This window comes from Physeter macrocephalus, unplaced genomic scaffold (assembly GCF_002837175.3).
Source record: "Physeter macrocephalus isolate SW-GA unplaced genomic scaffold, ASM283717v5 random_54, whole genome shotgun sequence".
In the NCBI taxonomy this organism is placed as follows: domain Eukaryota; kingdom Metazoa; phylum Chordata; class Mammalia; order Artiodactyla; family Physeteridae; genus Physeter; species Physeter macrocephalus.
In genome coordinates, this window is record NW_021145335.1 from 64,952 (window position 1) to 79,268 (window position 14,317).

Genomic DNA, 14,317 nt, shown 5'->3' on the forward strand with positions numbered 1-14,317 from the left:
ATCTGGAGGGGCCTCCTCTGCTAGCATGGAGGATATGGCTTGCCTGAGCCTCTGGGTCAGGGCTTTGGGGGTTATGGCAGGAAAGGGCTGTGGGCCAGAGGCTGAGGAGAGATCCTGAGAGCAGGAAGTAAGAGGAGAGAGCAGACCCCTTTTGGTCCCAGAGCTTCCAACCTAGCAGGGTTCAGCTCCCTGGAGCCCTCTTCTTCAGATCCCTCTCCACCATCTCTGGACTCCGACACCAGGCCCAGTCTCACCTCATGGCTTCCAGAGCAGCACTGATGCATCAGAGACAAGCCTGCCTTGGGGATAGTTCTGCAGCTCTGGGGGAACATTCTCACTGTTCCTGCTTCTAAAGCACCTGTCCTCCCCCCCAAAATGCAGGACAAAGATTCGGAAGAGGATAAGTAGATCTTCCCAACACTGCCAAGCAGGCCTGGGGCAGGCACTGAGGTCCCAAACAAGAATCCTCTCTCCCTACACTGTCCCCTTTTACTCTGGAGAGCTGCAAGCCTTGTTCCAAATGAATAACTAACCGGGAGATAAAGAAATTGATCTCTGATGCTCAGAGGACCCTATGCTAGAGGCATCAAGGAAGAGAACTTGTCCCCTGCCCCACAGCCCAGCTTGGTTTGCTCTCTGGAGCAGGTATGAAGGGGCAAGAAGCCCAAGAGGTCCTATTCTTCCCACCCCAACCTCTGGGCTGGGCCACAGTCCTCTGCACTGGCCTCTCTGGGGCCTTCTCTGGACCAAGCAGGGCTGCCAGACTGCACTGCCTGCCCAGGAGTTTACAAACAAAGCCAGGGAAAGGGCTGGGGCTGTATGTGGGGAGGGCAACAGCTCTTCCTCTCTTGGCTACAACCTCTCTCCTCCTCCCCTCCTTTCTACAGGGGTGGAAATGGAAAATTAGGGTGGCAGGGCAGGTGGCCTCACGCAAACCAAAGGAGGGACTCAAGAGAAAAAAAACACCAAAAACTGGGGACATAGCCCCCTTGGGTGCCTCAGGGGAATGAAAGACATAGGTAGGGGTTCAAGCCGCCAAAATACCCACAGGTTCACATACGTTTACACAAATAAACACATGGAGAATCACACACAAATATACATATTCAAAAACATAAGCACATTCAAATACACACATAAATGCTCGCCTGATATGCACAGAGTTCGGGCCGTAGGGTTCCCAGTGCCCAGTGGACTCGAATGCCTCTCCCTGCGGGTTCCTGAGATCGCAGCCCCATCCGTGGCCCGGCCCCCTCCGGGCCCCCGCCACGCATCCGGAACAGCTGGAGTCGGCCTGGCGGTGCACTCAAGCCGGGCGCTGGGCTGGGCGGGGCCGGCAGCGGGGCCCCGGCCGGGGCCGGGCAGAGCTCAGCGGGGAGGCCCTAAGCCTGCCCCGTTAGCCCCGGCACCCGGCCCGGCTACCACGGTCGGACGTCGGTCACCAGGCGGGCCGTGGCCCCAGCCGGCCCGGAGAGCCGCGGCCTGAGAAGAGTGTGCAAGATTGCCGGAGGAGGTAAGGCTGTCGCTTCAGGCTCAGGCCGGGGGAGAGGTGCCTAGAGCCACCAACAAGTCCCCCCCTCCACCTCTCGGTTGGGGAAGGCTGTGTCCTCTGACTGGCCTCCTCTCCCAACCCCTGGGATCCCCCACCCCTGTGTCCTGTGTCGCCTCACCCAGGGCTGCAGAGCCTCCTTGGACCTCCCGCGGGCCAACCCGAGGGCTGCAGATTCCTTCTCCCCAGGCGCGTTGCCCAAGGCCGTGGGTGAGGGGCAAGTGGATCTGGGGGTAGGGGTGTTGGGTCCTTGATCTCAGCTCGGCAAAGTCCGTTCTGGGCGGCGACGGGGCCCACCCAGGCTCCTGGTCTTACCTGGCCCGCGCGGCGGCTGCATACCTCCCCGGATGGGCTCCTGCCGCCCTTCTCCGGCGCCAGATCCCGCGTTGGAGAGCCTGAGACCTCCGGGCCAGCGCTGCCATCACAGCCAGGCCGGCGGGAGGCGGGTACGCCGGGAGCGCGGCTCACAGTTTGGGGTGGGGGCGGCGGCTTTTCAGTCGCCGGTGGTTCGGGTGCAATAAAGGAGCCGCTAATGTAATTTACAAACAGGTCGGGCCGAGCGCGGCGCAGCGCCGGGACTGACAGGCGCATTAGGCAGGCTAATTCCAGCCGGCTCCTCCTACCCCAGGCCCGCTAATTAATGAGCTTCCCAACTTAGAGCTGCCTGCATTGGACTGACAGAGAGTGAAAGAGAGGACGAGGGAGAGGGAGAGAAGGAGAGAGACGGGGGGAGCAGAGAAGAGAGAGGGAGGGAGAGAGGGAGGGAGAGAGGGAGGGAGAGAGGGAGAGAGAGAAGAGGAGGAGAGAGAACAGAGAAAGAAGAGAGGAGAAAGGGAGAAAGAAAGAGAGAGAGAAGTGCCGCTGCAGATAATTGATTACTCCTCGATCAAGGCTAACTTGTTAGCAATAGTCAATTGCCCCATCTCTCCGCCTCCCCTCGTAGTACGGGATCGGCGCCCTCGCCTCGGCTCTTCCAACTGCCGCCGCCAGGACCCGGGGCCAGGAGCCGCCGCGGAGCCACCTGACACCTTTAAATAGCACCGGGGCTGGCGAAACTGGAGCCCCGCGCGGCGCGCCCCGGCTCGCGCCCCGGATTGCTGGAAGCCCCGGCGGCGGCAGCGCCCGCGTCAGCGCCCTCCTCCTGGGGCCCCGTGCGGCTGTGCTCGCCTCTGCCGCTGCGCTAATCGGCCCCGAGCCCGGCCCGCGCGCTGCCGGGCGCGGCCTCCTTCCCGCCTGCCGCCCGCCCGCGCCTCCCGGCGCCCGAGCTGCCCGCGGGCTGGGTCCCCGAGGCCCGAGCCGCCCCGGCCGGGCCCCCAAAAGAGGCCGAGATGACTTCCAAGGAGGACAGCAAGGCGGCACCGGGGGAGGAGAGGCGGCGCAGCCCGCTGGACCACCTGCCGCCTCCCGCCAACTCCAACAAACCGCTGACGCCGTTCAGCATCGAGGACATCCTCAACAAGCCGTCTGTGCGGAGAAGTTACTCGCTGTGCGGGGCGGCGCACCTGCTGGCGGCCGCGGACAAGCACGCGCCGGGCGGCTTGCCCCTGGCGGGCCGCGCGCTGCTCTCGCAGACCTCGCCGCTGTGCGCGCTGGAGGAGCTTGCCAGCAAGACTTTTAAGGGGCTGGAGGTCAGCGTCCTGCAGGCAGCCGAAGGTAGGCGCCGCCACTGGGTTCCCCGGCGCCCAGCACCAGGCTCCCGGCTCCATGTGTCCCACGCTTAGTGCTCTCTGCCTCTGCCCGCCCCCTCCCGCGCCGGCTGTCAGGGCCCTCCAGCCCAAGCCGCTGCCGCTGGGAGTGAAGATGCGTGGGACAGGACCCAAACCCTATTTCCTAGGCGCCTCTGGATAGGCCAGAGTCGAGTGACCGCGGAGGGGAGGCAGGAACCCAAGATCTCTCTGCAGTCTGCCTGCTCTGCTTAACTCCCTCCCGTTCTCAGTGGCCTGGGTACTGCTAGCCCTGTTCCTGGAGTGGGGAATGCAGAGCCTTTGCTGGGACCTTTTGGGTAGGGGTAGAGCAGGGCTGATTGCGACGATGTGGAGAGCCAACATTCACACCCAGGCAGGGCGTCCCTGTCTGGCTCTCATGTTCTAGCGACCTCGGGTCTTTCAAACCAACTCTCAGGTGAAGCGGCAGAGACCAAAACAATTTTTCCTAGGGACTTCCGGTAGACGAGAGATGGGGGAAGGGGGCTTGCCATAGCCTAGGCTTGCCCTAGTCCGGGTGGCCGAATCTAATCCTAGAAGGGAACAGCGGCAGACTGCAGGCCGGATGGGTCTAGGTGGGGTGAGTAAGGACCGGGGTGGGGTCTCCTCTCCTCTGGCGCAAGCCTATACTTTGGTTTCCTCTCAGGCCGCGACGGGATGACCATCTTTGGGCAGCGGCAGACCCCCAAGAAGCGGCGAAAGTCGCGCACGGCCTTCACCAACCACCAGATTTACGAGTTGGAGAAGCGTTTCCTCTACCAGAAGTACCTGTCCCCCGCCGATCGCGACCAAATTGCGCAGCAGCTGGGCCTCACCAATGCTCAGGTCATCACCTGGTTCCAGAATCGGCGTGCCAAGCTCAAACGGGACCTGGAGGAGATGAAGGCCGACGTGGAGTCCGCCAAGAAACTGGGCCCCAGCGGGCAGATGGACATCGTGGCGCTGGCCGAACTCGAGCAGAACTCGGAGGCTGCGGGCGGCGGCGGCGGCGGCGGCGGCTGCGGCAGGGCTAAGTCAAGGCCTGGCTCTCCGGCACTCCCCACAGGCGCCCCGCAGGCCCCGGGCGCCGGGCCCCTGCAGCTCTCGCCCGCCTCCCCGCTCACGGACCAGCCGGCCAGCAGCCAGGACTGCTCGGAGGACGAGGAAGACGAAGAGATCGACGTGGACGATTGAGAGGCGCCCGGCATCTTCCGCAGCCCCGGGCTCCTAGCGCTCTTTGCCCGCCACCTCCCGGACAGGACCGCCGAGGGGAGCTGGGACCTCCTCTGCAACTCCCGCCTTCTCCCCTGTCCCTGGCCCGGACTCGGCTCCCGGCAGCCGCCTCTTCCCTCTCGAAGCAATAAACCCGGGCTGGCCGGCCGAGCCGGCCGCCGCGCGCGGCCTCCGCTGCCCCGGGAGCCCTCGCCGTGCAATTCTGTATGGCTTCTGTATAAATATTTAAACCTATATACCGGGTTCTTCCCACCGCAGCCTGACTTTTTTTCTTTATTTCTTTTATTTTTTAAAATCTCGGAGATTTCCATGTTCTCAACGCTCAGGCTGCCGGGTTTGCTGAGGGCGAGATAGAATCGAGGGTAATGAACACTTAACCTCGAGGTCTGGAGGAGGTGCAGCCCCGACTTTTTGATTTTTCTCTGCATGTGGCGAATGCACCGGCCCTCTCCCTCCTCACCTCCCTAGGCCTATTGCAGTTGATTTCTTTTATTTCTTTCTGCCTTTATTCCCCCCCCACACACGTGGGAAGGGGCTGAGGGAGGCAACCGGGTCCTGACTTGCGAGTTTCAAATCGATGTTTCCCCCACCCCAGCGAGAGAAGTCTGTTTTCGATGCCATTTCTGCCTCCTAATGCCCAGTAATGCTATTTTTAAGATTCCTCCCACCCTCTCCCGGTTGCCTGGGACTGACTATTGGGGTCCGGGTCTTAGGGACAAAGCAGGGGGAAATCCAACAACCAACCAACCAACCAACGAAAACAGAACCCAAAGCCCAAGAATTATTTTTTACTCTTTTTAGAATTTTTTTGCATGTGTCAGAGACTGAGAGGAGGCCGACCTAAGCCCTCGCGCCACCTCCTCCACAGCTCTGGGTCTGTCTTGCGGTATCCAACGCCCTGCTCCTAGCTCGACTTGGCCAGACGAGGGTGCCTGGATGAGGGTGGGTCCCGCGTGCCACTCCCCTGCTCCTGCCCTGCCCTCTCCTCCCCGGACTGTACCCAAGGCCTCTTTCTCCGATAAATAAAGTCTTTGCCATTTTACTAGAACCGGCGGTGACCGTTTCTGAACGAGTGGACCTTATTCAGTGAAGCCGCGTCAGGCTCGGTGTCTCGCCGCTGCTGGTCGCCGGCTGCCCAGGCCTTGGAGATTTGGAGGAGTTTCGGGGCAGGCGTGAGAATGAGGGGTGAGGGGGAAGTAGTGAGAGGGAGGAGGCGCTTCTTGCCCACAAACACGCGGCAGCTACCAAATGGTGCGGGGGCGAGAGAAGCGGGCTTCGCCAGGTCCGGGTAAAAAGAGAGGCGTACAGTGCTGGGAGAAAACGTGTGCGTACTTTGAGGGCGCCACGGGTGCAAAATTAATTTGTATGGGGCAAAGGCTGAGTGGGTGGGGACTTGCCGTGGGGTTCGTGCATCCCAGCCGGGACCCAAGGGCATTCCTCCTGCGCTCCCCGGGACACCGGCTAAGCCTCGGGTGTGGTATATAGCTCAGTCGGACATCGGGCTGGAGCCTAAGGGCTCCCCAAGTTTCGGTTCGCCAGAGGGCTTCACCCTTGGGTGAGGGAGGAAAATGAGGCCAAAGGCACCAAGGGCAGGCTGAATTACTCACACGGGCACTGGAAGATGTGAGCCCGAAGCGTCTGAGAGTTGGGGTGGATTTCTGGTAACGTTCACAAATTCTGGGCCCCGAACCCGTCTGGGGACAGAGACATCAATCTCCCAAGGACTCTGGGGGAGTCCCCGCACCCCGAGGGCGGCTGGAGCAGGAACACAGGCAGCTTTTACTTTTCCGAACGGAACGGGTTTCTCTCTGGGCTTTTGTTGTCGCTGGGCTGGCGAGTGGCCGCTGTCACTAGAGGAGGGTCCCGCCTCCAGGCCACTCGGCTCTCTTTCTAAGCAAAATTGATGTGAGAAATGCGCATCTGGTCTCGGGCAGGCGATGGGGCCCCGGGGCCTGAATCGGGAACGTGCGAGTCCACGAGGAAACGAAGAGAGAGAAATAGAAGAAAAGAGAACAGAACACTTCAAAAGCAGAGCGAGAAAGTGAAGAGCCACAGAGACGGGGGAGAAAGAGAAAGAGGAAAAGCTACAAAGAGAGAGACAGAAACAGAGACAGAGGGAGAAAAGTGAAATGGGGAGAGGGGAGAGAAGAGAGGCGAGAACGAAAGAAGGAAAGAGGCGGCCGGGCAGCGGGGCCGGCGTGCGGCCGGTTCCTCCCGGGCGACATAAATCGCCCTCTCAGGATGGATGGGTCTGTAATTCGGAGCGCGGACCATGAAGGCCGGGACGAATGGACCCGGGCGGCCGCTGACAGGCGACAATAGCCGGGCCCAGCCCCCCGCGGCTCCGGGTGCGGGCGCGGCCACGGCCCTCCGCAGCCCAGAGCGCGCCGGCGCTGGCGACCATATGGTTTTTGAATTTTCTTCACAATTTGTAGACAATTTGATGGATTAGGTCCCCGCGCGCGCCTCCCCGGCACAAAGGCGGCGCAGGGACCGCGGCGCGTCGGTCACTCGGGCATCTGCGCCCGCCGTGCGCACCCCGCCCCCGCCCGGCCCCCGCCCCGCGCCCTGAGCCCGGGGCCGCCCGCCCAACACGCCCATGAATCCCAATGAAGCGGCCCTGGCACCTCAGGCCGCTGCCCGCTTCGCGGCCCCGGGCCGGGCCCTGCTGGGTCCCTTCGGGCTGGGGGCGGTGGCCCCGGGGCTGAGCCCACCCGAGCTGCAGAGCCCGCGGGGCGCGCAGCTAAGCAGGCGCATCGGGGCTGAGGAGAAACGGGGCCATTTATCCGCCCGTCTAGTTAAAGCGGGTTATTTGTTTGCTTCTCTGGCCTCCCCCTCCCATCCCCTCCCCCTTCCCTCCTCCCCCTCCTTCCCCTTCTGCCTTTTATTCTTTTGTCTCTAAATGGATTTAATGAGCCTGAAAAACATGACAATTGAATATAACCAAGAAATAAAAAGTAACGAGGGAGGAAGGAAGAAGGAAAAGAAAGAAGGAAAGAAGGAAGGGGAAGGATTAATAAAATAAAGGGGAAAATCCATTCAATTCAACAAATGTTTGTTGTGCCTCTTTTCTGCGCCAGGCCACGCTGGAGGCTGGGGAAATGGAAACGAATCAGATCCAGTTCCTACCCTCAAGGAGCTCCCAGTCTAGCAGACGAGACCCGCCGCACCCCAGGGCAGCTAGGAGACCTGGGCCGAGGGGCAGGGAAGTGCCCTTTGCAGAGCTCGGAGAACCGACTCAGGGCCCGGGGTAGTGGGGGCTTCAGGGAGGAGGTGGCTTTGGACCCAGGCCTTGAAAGATGAGGAGGAATTCGTTGTTTCTATAGGCCAGAACGAGGGCGGGCGGAAGGAGGGACCGCACGGTCGTCGGAGGGAAGGGGAGAGAGGCGAACGCGGAGCCCAGGGCTTGACCCCAAGGAGCCCTGGAGAGAGCGCGCCGCGCTGGGTCCCACACCTTTTGGGAAGAGGATTCCAGCCGCCCCTCAGTCTTCTCGTCTATGCTGGATTCGATGCCTCCGCCAGGCTGCCGGTGGGCTTCCGGAACGCGGCCGACAGCGCGTGTGGCCGTGGCATCCCGACTCGGTCCGAGCGGGCAGCGCGGCGCGAGGCTAGTTTCCTGACCCCATCGCGCAGGGAGGCGGCGACGACCGAGGGCAAGGGCTGAAGGGCTTGTCTGGAGATGGGAGCGAGGAGCTAGGGATCCAGGGAGGCCCGGGCTCTAGCCCACCCTCTCCCAGGCAATCCCGGCTCTGGTGAGAGCAGCTACCCGCACGCCGCCCGGGGCGCTGGGATGGCCTTGGCCACGCTTCGGGTGCTTCAGCGGGGACCTGTGATGGGAGAGGGCCTCGAATCCAAGAGCAGGCCCTGGTCTCCTAACAGGCGCCGGCCGGGCCTGCCTTGGGTGCGGCTGTGCGTGTTGCGTGCACTGCATATGGGCGCTCCGTGGGAGCCGGGCGTGTGCATTACGTGTTTATTCTCCGAGTGTGAGTGTACGTACAAGTGTGGCTTGGATCGTGTGAGGGGCTGTGGGCCCTGCGCCCATTCTCGGGGCGAAGTTCGTTAAGGTTTGGGACCCTCCGGGCCTCCAGCCCTGTGGCCGGAGTTACTTTATAGCCTGGGGCCGTCGCAGGCCTGCGTGCTCAGGACTCTGGCCTCTCTGCAGACCCGCTTTCGGTTCCCGGCTGCCCAAGAGAAGCGGCCCGGCTCTGCTTCTTACTTCCCGGTTGGGTCCGGGGCCTCGGCCCTGCTTGCCAAGTCCCAGGACGCGGGCGGGTTCTGCTCTCCCGGCCCGGGACCCCGCGGGGCGCGGACGGGCTGTGCCTGGCTCGGCGATGCGGCTGGCTCGGCTTTCCCTGCTCCGCCTTCTCCGACCCGGGGTCCTGCGGGCGGCGCCGGGTGAGGCCAGGAGGAGCAGTTCCTTATTTTACGAGGTGTCGGGCCGGTGTCAGACGTAGCTCCGATAAGTAATACTCCAGTCTGAGGGACCAGAACGTGGTAATTAATCCCAAAGACTTAAGTGTATTTTAGTTCAGGAGAAAAAAAATCACTAATTCAATCGTCCGGAAAATTGAAGTTTGATGCATGAGTCCCCCCTGAAAGGGACGGGCTGGGGCCGCGTGCCTCCCCTCCCTCCGCCCCTGCCAGTCGCCGTGGGGACCCCCTCCTCCCCACCCTTCGGAGCCTCCAGGTCCAGGGAAGTCCACTCACATCGCCCTGCATGTCTCCTGCCGTTGGAACCCAGGGTACCTTGACTTTGCTCCCTATTCCAACAACCAAACCCTCTTTCTCGAGGCCCAGAAAGCCGTTTGTGCCGAGAATACGGATGTTCCTCCAACACACACACACCTGGGAAGGGGCTTAAGGGAGCATGAGGTGTAGGGGGAGTGACTAGATAAGGGACCCAGAATGGACAGGGGCAGGGACTGCAAGATGAGGGAGAGGGGACCTGGAACCTGAGCAAACTGGGGTCACGAGGGTCAGCAGGTTGGAAGCCGCTGTGGTAAAGTGGACAGTCCCCTGGCCGGCTGCGGGTAGTGTGAGTCCAGGTTAGAACTGTGGGTGCGCTGGGTAATGATGGTTGGGCTGTAGAACTGTGGATGGTTGGTTTGTGTGCAAAATGCGTGCCTCCCTAGACTGTGCATGTGCACGAATGAGGTCTTGGGCAGAGGTTAGCAGGCCTGGGGGAGCTGGGAGCCTGATCCCGGATGGGTCCACAAGCTATGTCTCCCACAGATGAGGCTCCTGGGACTAGAGCAAAGGAAGGTGGTGGTTCTGGGCCTGGTGCATGTGTATGAGGGGGGAGCAATACTCAGCATGGAGAATTCCCACCCTGAGTTTTCCTGGGGCCCCACCTCTGCATTTCCAGATCCAGGGCTGCCATCAGCAAGCTACCTTGTCTCCATCTAACAGGTGCCAGTCCAGGGAGAGACCTTGGGGCTGAGAGGGTGTGTGTGTGTGTGTGTGTGTGTGTGTGTGTGTGTGTGTGTGTGTGTGTGTGTGGCCAGGTTCTCCAGCATCAACTGAGTGTGGCAGGAAAGTGTGTGCAACTGAGAGACTGGACATGTGCAGCTGATTGATGAAATGGAGCATGTGCAACTGGGGGTGACTGAGTGTGTGCTGCTGTGTTCGTGTAACTGATTGTTGCAAACTAGGTGTGACTAAGTTTGTGCAATGGACAGAAAAGAAGTAAAGGTGTCACTGGGGTGGGTGTGACCAGCGGGTGAGTGATGCCCCCCGGGGTGTGTGATGTATGCAGGGAGCGGGTGTGACAAGATAACCGGGAGAATGAACATTGATGTGGAACTGAAACTACAGACAACCAGAATCCTAGCTCCAAACAGCTTGACCAAGCTGGCTACTCAAATTCTCAAATTTACACTTATGGTGGGGGGTGGAGTGGAGCACATGATGGGAAGGGAGGGGGGCTTATGAGAGGAGTGAGCAGAAAGTGGGATGGAGAACTTCAGCCTGAGCCTAAGTCTGCTCTGAAGGCAGTTGAGGCAGTGAATAAACACTATATAGACACAGACTCTGCTTCTTTTGAAGGGCGGGGGTTGTCCTCTGTTTGCTGTTGGGTAATGGCTAGGATGCAGCCTGCCCTCTCCTACTCAAGTTGGTCCCCAGGCTGAACCTTAGTGTAATTTGCAGATCTACCTTTGGCTGTACCAGTCCCACGTTGCCCTAGAAGTCCCAACTTCCCCCAGCTAAGTTACTCCTCCCTGCAGGGGCTCCACCCTGCTCCAAATGGGGAGGGTACAAATGGCAATGTGCACAGGTGTGCATGGTGGATGGTGGGTGGGTGATGCTGCCGGCAGTGTTGGGAGTGAATGAGTCCCGCCTGCTTTGGAATCTGGTGTGTGTATGTGTGAGTGTGTGCAGGGATTGCTGTGCATTGGTGTGTGCATGTGGACATGTGCAGGCTTCCCTATGGAGAGCTGGATGTGGCTAGTTGTTTGTGAGTGAGTGTGGATGCAGTAGGGAAGGAAGAGTAGTTACCTGTGAGTATCCTGGGACCTTTGTTGGTTTAGTTACGAGCATGTGTAGATGGAGATGAGATGAGTTGTCACCACATCTGGGTGTGGTTGTATCATCTGAATACATGGGTATATGCCTATACCCAACTGGGTTCAAAATTCAAGGGCTCAAGTCAGAAGCAGTGGGTCCAGGGCTCTGTGGAGAGGGATCTAGGGCTGGGAGTCTCCTCTAGAGAGGCCTTCCCTCCCCTTCCTTACCCATCTCCCCAACAACCCCCCAACACAGAGGCTAGGAGGGAGGGTAGGGTGGAGAAGAAGTGACCCCCTCCCACGTCTCAGAGGTTGCTCACAGTGAAGTGCCTACTCCATAGGGACTGTTCCTTCTCTCCTGATGTCTGTGATGGGGCATATTGATCTGGTTGCCTGAGGACTCCCTGGGACCGCATGCCCACATGTAGATGAGGGATACTGCCATGGCCAATCCAGGGCACACACAATACAGGCACACAGTATCACACAGACATCGTAGAAACAATGCAAACACGAAGGTCAGGCATCGAGTTGCAAAGACTCACAATGCAGAAACCCCAAACACATACACAGTGATGCAGACATACAGAATGCCCAGAAACAGCGCGGATACATATGACACAGCACACCCATGGAAATATAGGTAACCACTAGCACACACAACAGTTAAACAGATAAACCTTTGCTGTTAAATGGTTACACCATACCCACTGTTATACACACAATACAGACACAGTGACGGAGGCACAGCCCACAATTACCACAAGCACACACACGTGCTTCCAGACATTCTGTGCAAACACAGGCGTGGAGAGGGAGCTAGCTGGTTTAGGCGACTTTGGGGAAAATGCTGCCAATGTTCTGACGTTCTGAGAGGAATCCAAAAGTGGTAGAGGGTAGCAAATCGCAGACAAGGGTGGCGGGAAGGGAGGCTGGGGCTGTCCGGCAGAGCTCCTAGCCTTTGGCCCAGGAAAAACCCAAGTCCCCAACCGCCCCAGAAATGCAATCAAAGCTGACCGTCACCCACCCACCCTGCACCATGGCTCTGGCTGGAGTCGTTATCATTTTTGTTAACTTTTTATCGACTGTTTGCTAGATGGCGTGTCAGTAAAGTGTATGATTTGAGATGAAAAATTAGGCAGATTAACCTGAGGGGAGAGCCTGATTGATTACTAAATAGGATCAATTTGAAAGTTTTAGTCCTGGCGTTTCTGCAGAGCCTCTTAATACTTCAAACTTCAATTTTACGGGCGATTGAACTAAGCATGTTTCTGACAAAATTGATATATGTATTAATTTGCTTTAACTGGTGATTAATTACTCTCCACTGAAAGAATTATAAGGAGCTGTTTGCCTGCGATTTGCATATTAATCAAATTCTAGTTGATAATTCCACTGGTGGGGGGGTCGGGGCGGGGCGTGGGTCGTGAGAGGGTGTGAAGGGGTGTTTGCACGTGTTCATGTGCTGGTGTGTGCACCCGTGTATGTGGGGGGCTCCCTACCCCCTCTTTGCTCACTCCCTGCTTAGCTGCCAGTTTAGTGCATTAAAACCAAAGATGCAGAACGAGTTTGCCCGGCTATTTGGCGGGAGCAGAAATTGCCTGTCCGGTTTTATGATCTGCTCAGCCTGAGCAGCCGGGTCCTTAATGTCCCCTGTCAAAGTGTCCGCAATTTAAAGGGAAAACGGCCCCCGCTTTAGCGCCGAGCTGGCCTGACAAGGGACGCGAGGCAGGAACGAGCACCCCTTTAAATAACTCCCCTTCCAGAAAGACTGGGGTTTCTGGATGGTACCCCAGCTCTGGGGACCCTGGAGAACCAAGCTATATCCTTAGAAGGTCCTGGCTCCTGGGAGGCTCTAGCCATGAAGCATCCCCCCTCAACACATACACATGGGGCCACATACAGGCACAGCAGAGATCCAGAGACACGGTCAGCCACTGTCACTTGAGCTGATGGGCAGGAAGCCACCCTTTTAGACACATGCAGACACCGCTACGCAGCAGTCACACTCCTGTTCACTTAGACCCCCACTCGGGCCTGTCCATAGACACACTCAGCTACCCACAAGCACACCCAGACGCACAGAACCCCACACAGGCGGGGAGCACACATAGACACCCAAGTCACGTCCACGCGGCCTTTCAGGCGCACGCGGTCACACACACTCAGACACACGCACATTTTCAGATCTACACGCAGGCCACATCCACACACACACCCAGGCTTAGAACCCTCTCGCATAGGGATTCGCAGCCGGATACACCCCAAAGGCCTGCTCACATCTTCCCGGGCACACGCAGTCCTCACCGCCCCCTCCTGGTCCCCTTGCCCCACCCGACTCTTTAAGCTAAAGGGGGCGGCGCCACTGAATCAACTTTTCCCATCTCTGGATTCAAAGAGTAGGAGTGTAATTAAAACCAGATAATTAATGAGACAATATTCCTCCAGCTACATCTTTAATGAACAAACCCCTTCAGGGCAGCCTCTTCTTCTAGGCTCATTAAAGAGAAGAAAGTTGGGCGGCTCGAGGACTTCCCAGCGCGTTAATAACCAACCCGGAGTGGGTGCCTCGGCCCGGAGCTCGGGAGCCACCGCGGCGCTTGCTGGCCCTGGTTCTCTCACCACCACTCTGCACCTTGGCCCGCCCCCCGACTCCCATCCCCTCCACCCCCAACTCCACCCCCACCCCATTCCCACCTGGTCCCAACCTCTCCGGCCGCCCCCAGCGGTCCTGCCAGCCGCTGTTCAGTGACTCCCTGCTCCGCCTGCCCTCTCTCTGGCGGCCTCTCACCAGCACCAGGCAACCTGCGCTCCGACGTGAGCGGGCGTCAGGCCTCCCAGTTTCCCTCTCGCCCTGCGCTGCGCGTTCCAGGCCCTCTGGCTGGCTGGGGCCGACTCTGTAGAAAGGAAATCAAGGCAAGGTAGGGGTCCGAGTTTCCCTCTGAACCTCAGTGCCCTAGCTGAGTGGCCTAGGACTGGCATTTGAGCTGCGGTCCTGGGAAGGGATTGTTGGATGTGGGGGCAGAGGCGCTCGTTTTCCACGCGCTCCTCGTGCATTTTCAGGAACGCGCACAAACAATGCACGTGCACTCGCGCGCACGAGATCTTGCATATACAGACACGCCTACTCGCTCGCGCACACAAGTGCACTGTCGCGAAGCCTCGGGTCCAGACCGTGGGCTCCGGCAGCGGGGAGAGCCTGGCTTGGGCCTTCTCCCCCGCCGCCTGAGGTCGGCCTCGCGTCAGTCGTCTCCAGGATGGGAACGTTTTCGCTTGGCGTGCAGCCTCCTGGGCCTGGAGCAAGCAGTTCGGCCAGATTAACTAGGAGCGGGCAGCGTACGGGGGCTCAG

The 14,317-nt window shown here is 59.4% G+C and overlaps 1 protein-coding gene across 2 annotated transcripts; it reads left to right on the plus strand.

The window, feature by feature from the left end:
* The first annotated feature begins 1,154 nt into the window (after positions 1-1,154).
* LBX1 (ladybird homeobox 1) lies at positions 1,155-5,511 on the plus strand. Of its 2 annotated transcripts, none has more exons than XM_024121643.2 (3): positions 1,155-1,513; positions 2,493-3,202; positions 3,899-5,511. In XM_024121643.2, the coding sequence occupies exons 2-3, from the start codon at positions 2,878-2,880 to the stop codon at positions 4,423-4,425; spliced, it is 852 nt and encodes a 283-aa protein (XP_023977411.1). In that variant the 5' UTR covers positions 1,155-1,513; positions 2,493-2,877; the 3' UTR covers positions 4,426-5,511. The 2 variants fall into 2 exon arrangements, with proteins under 2 accessions (XP_023977411.1, XP_028339396.1); XM_028483595.2 differs by lacking the exon at positions 1,155-1,513 and adding an exon at positions 1,536-1,995.
* The last annotated feature ends 8,806 nt before the right edge of the window (positions 5,512-14,317 follow it).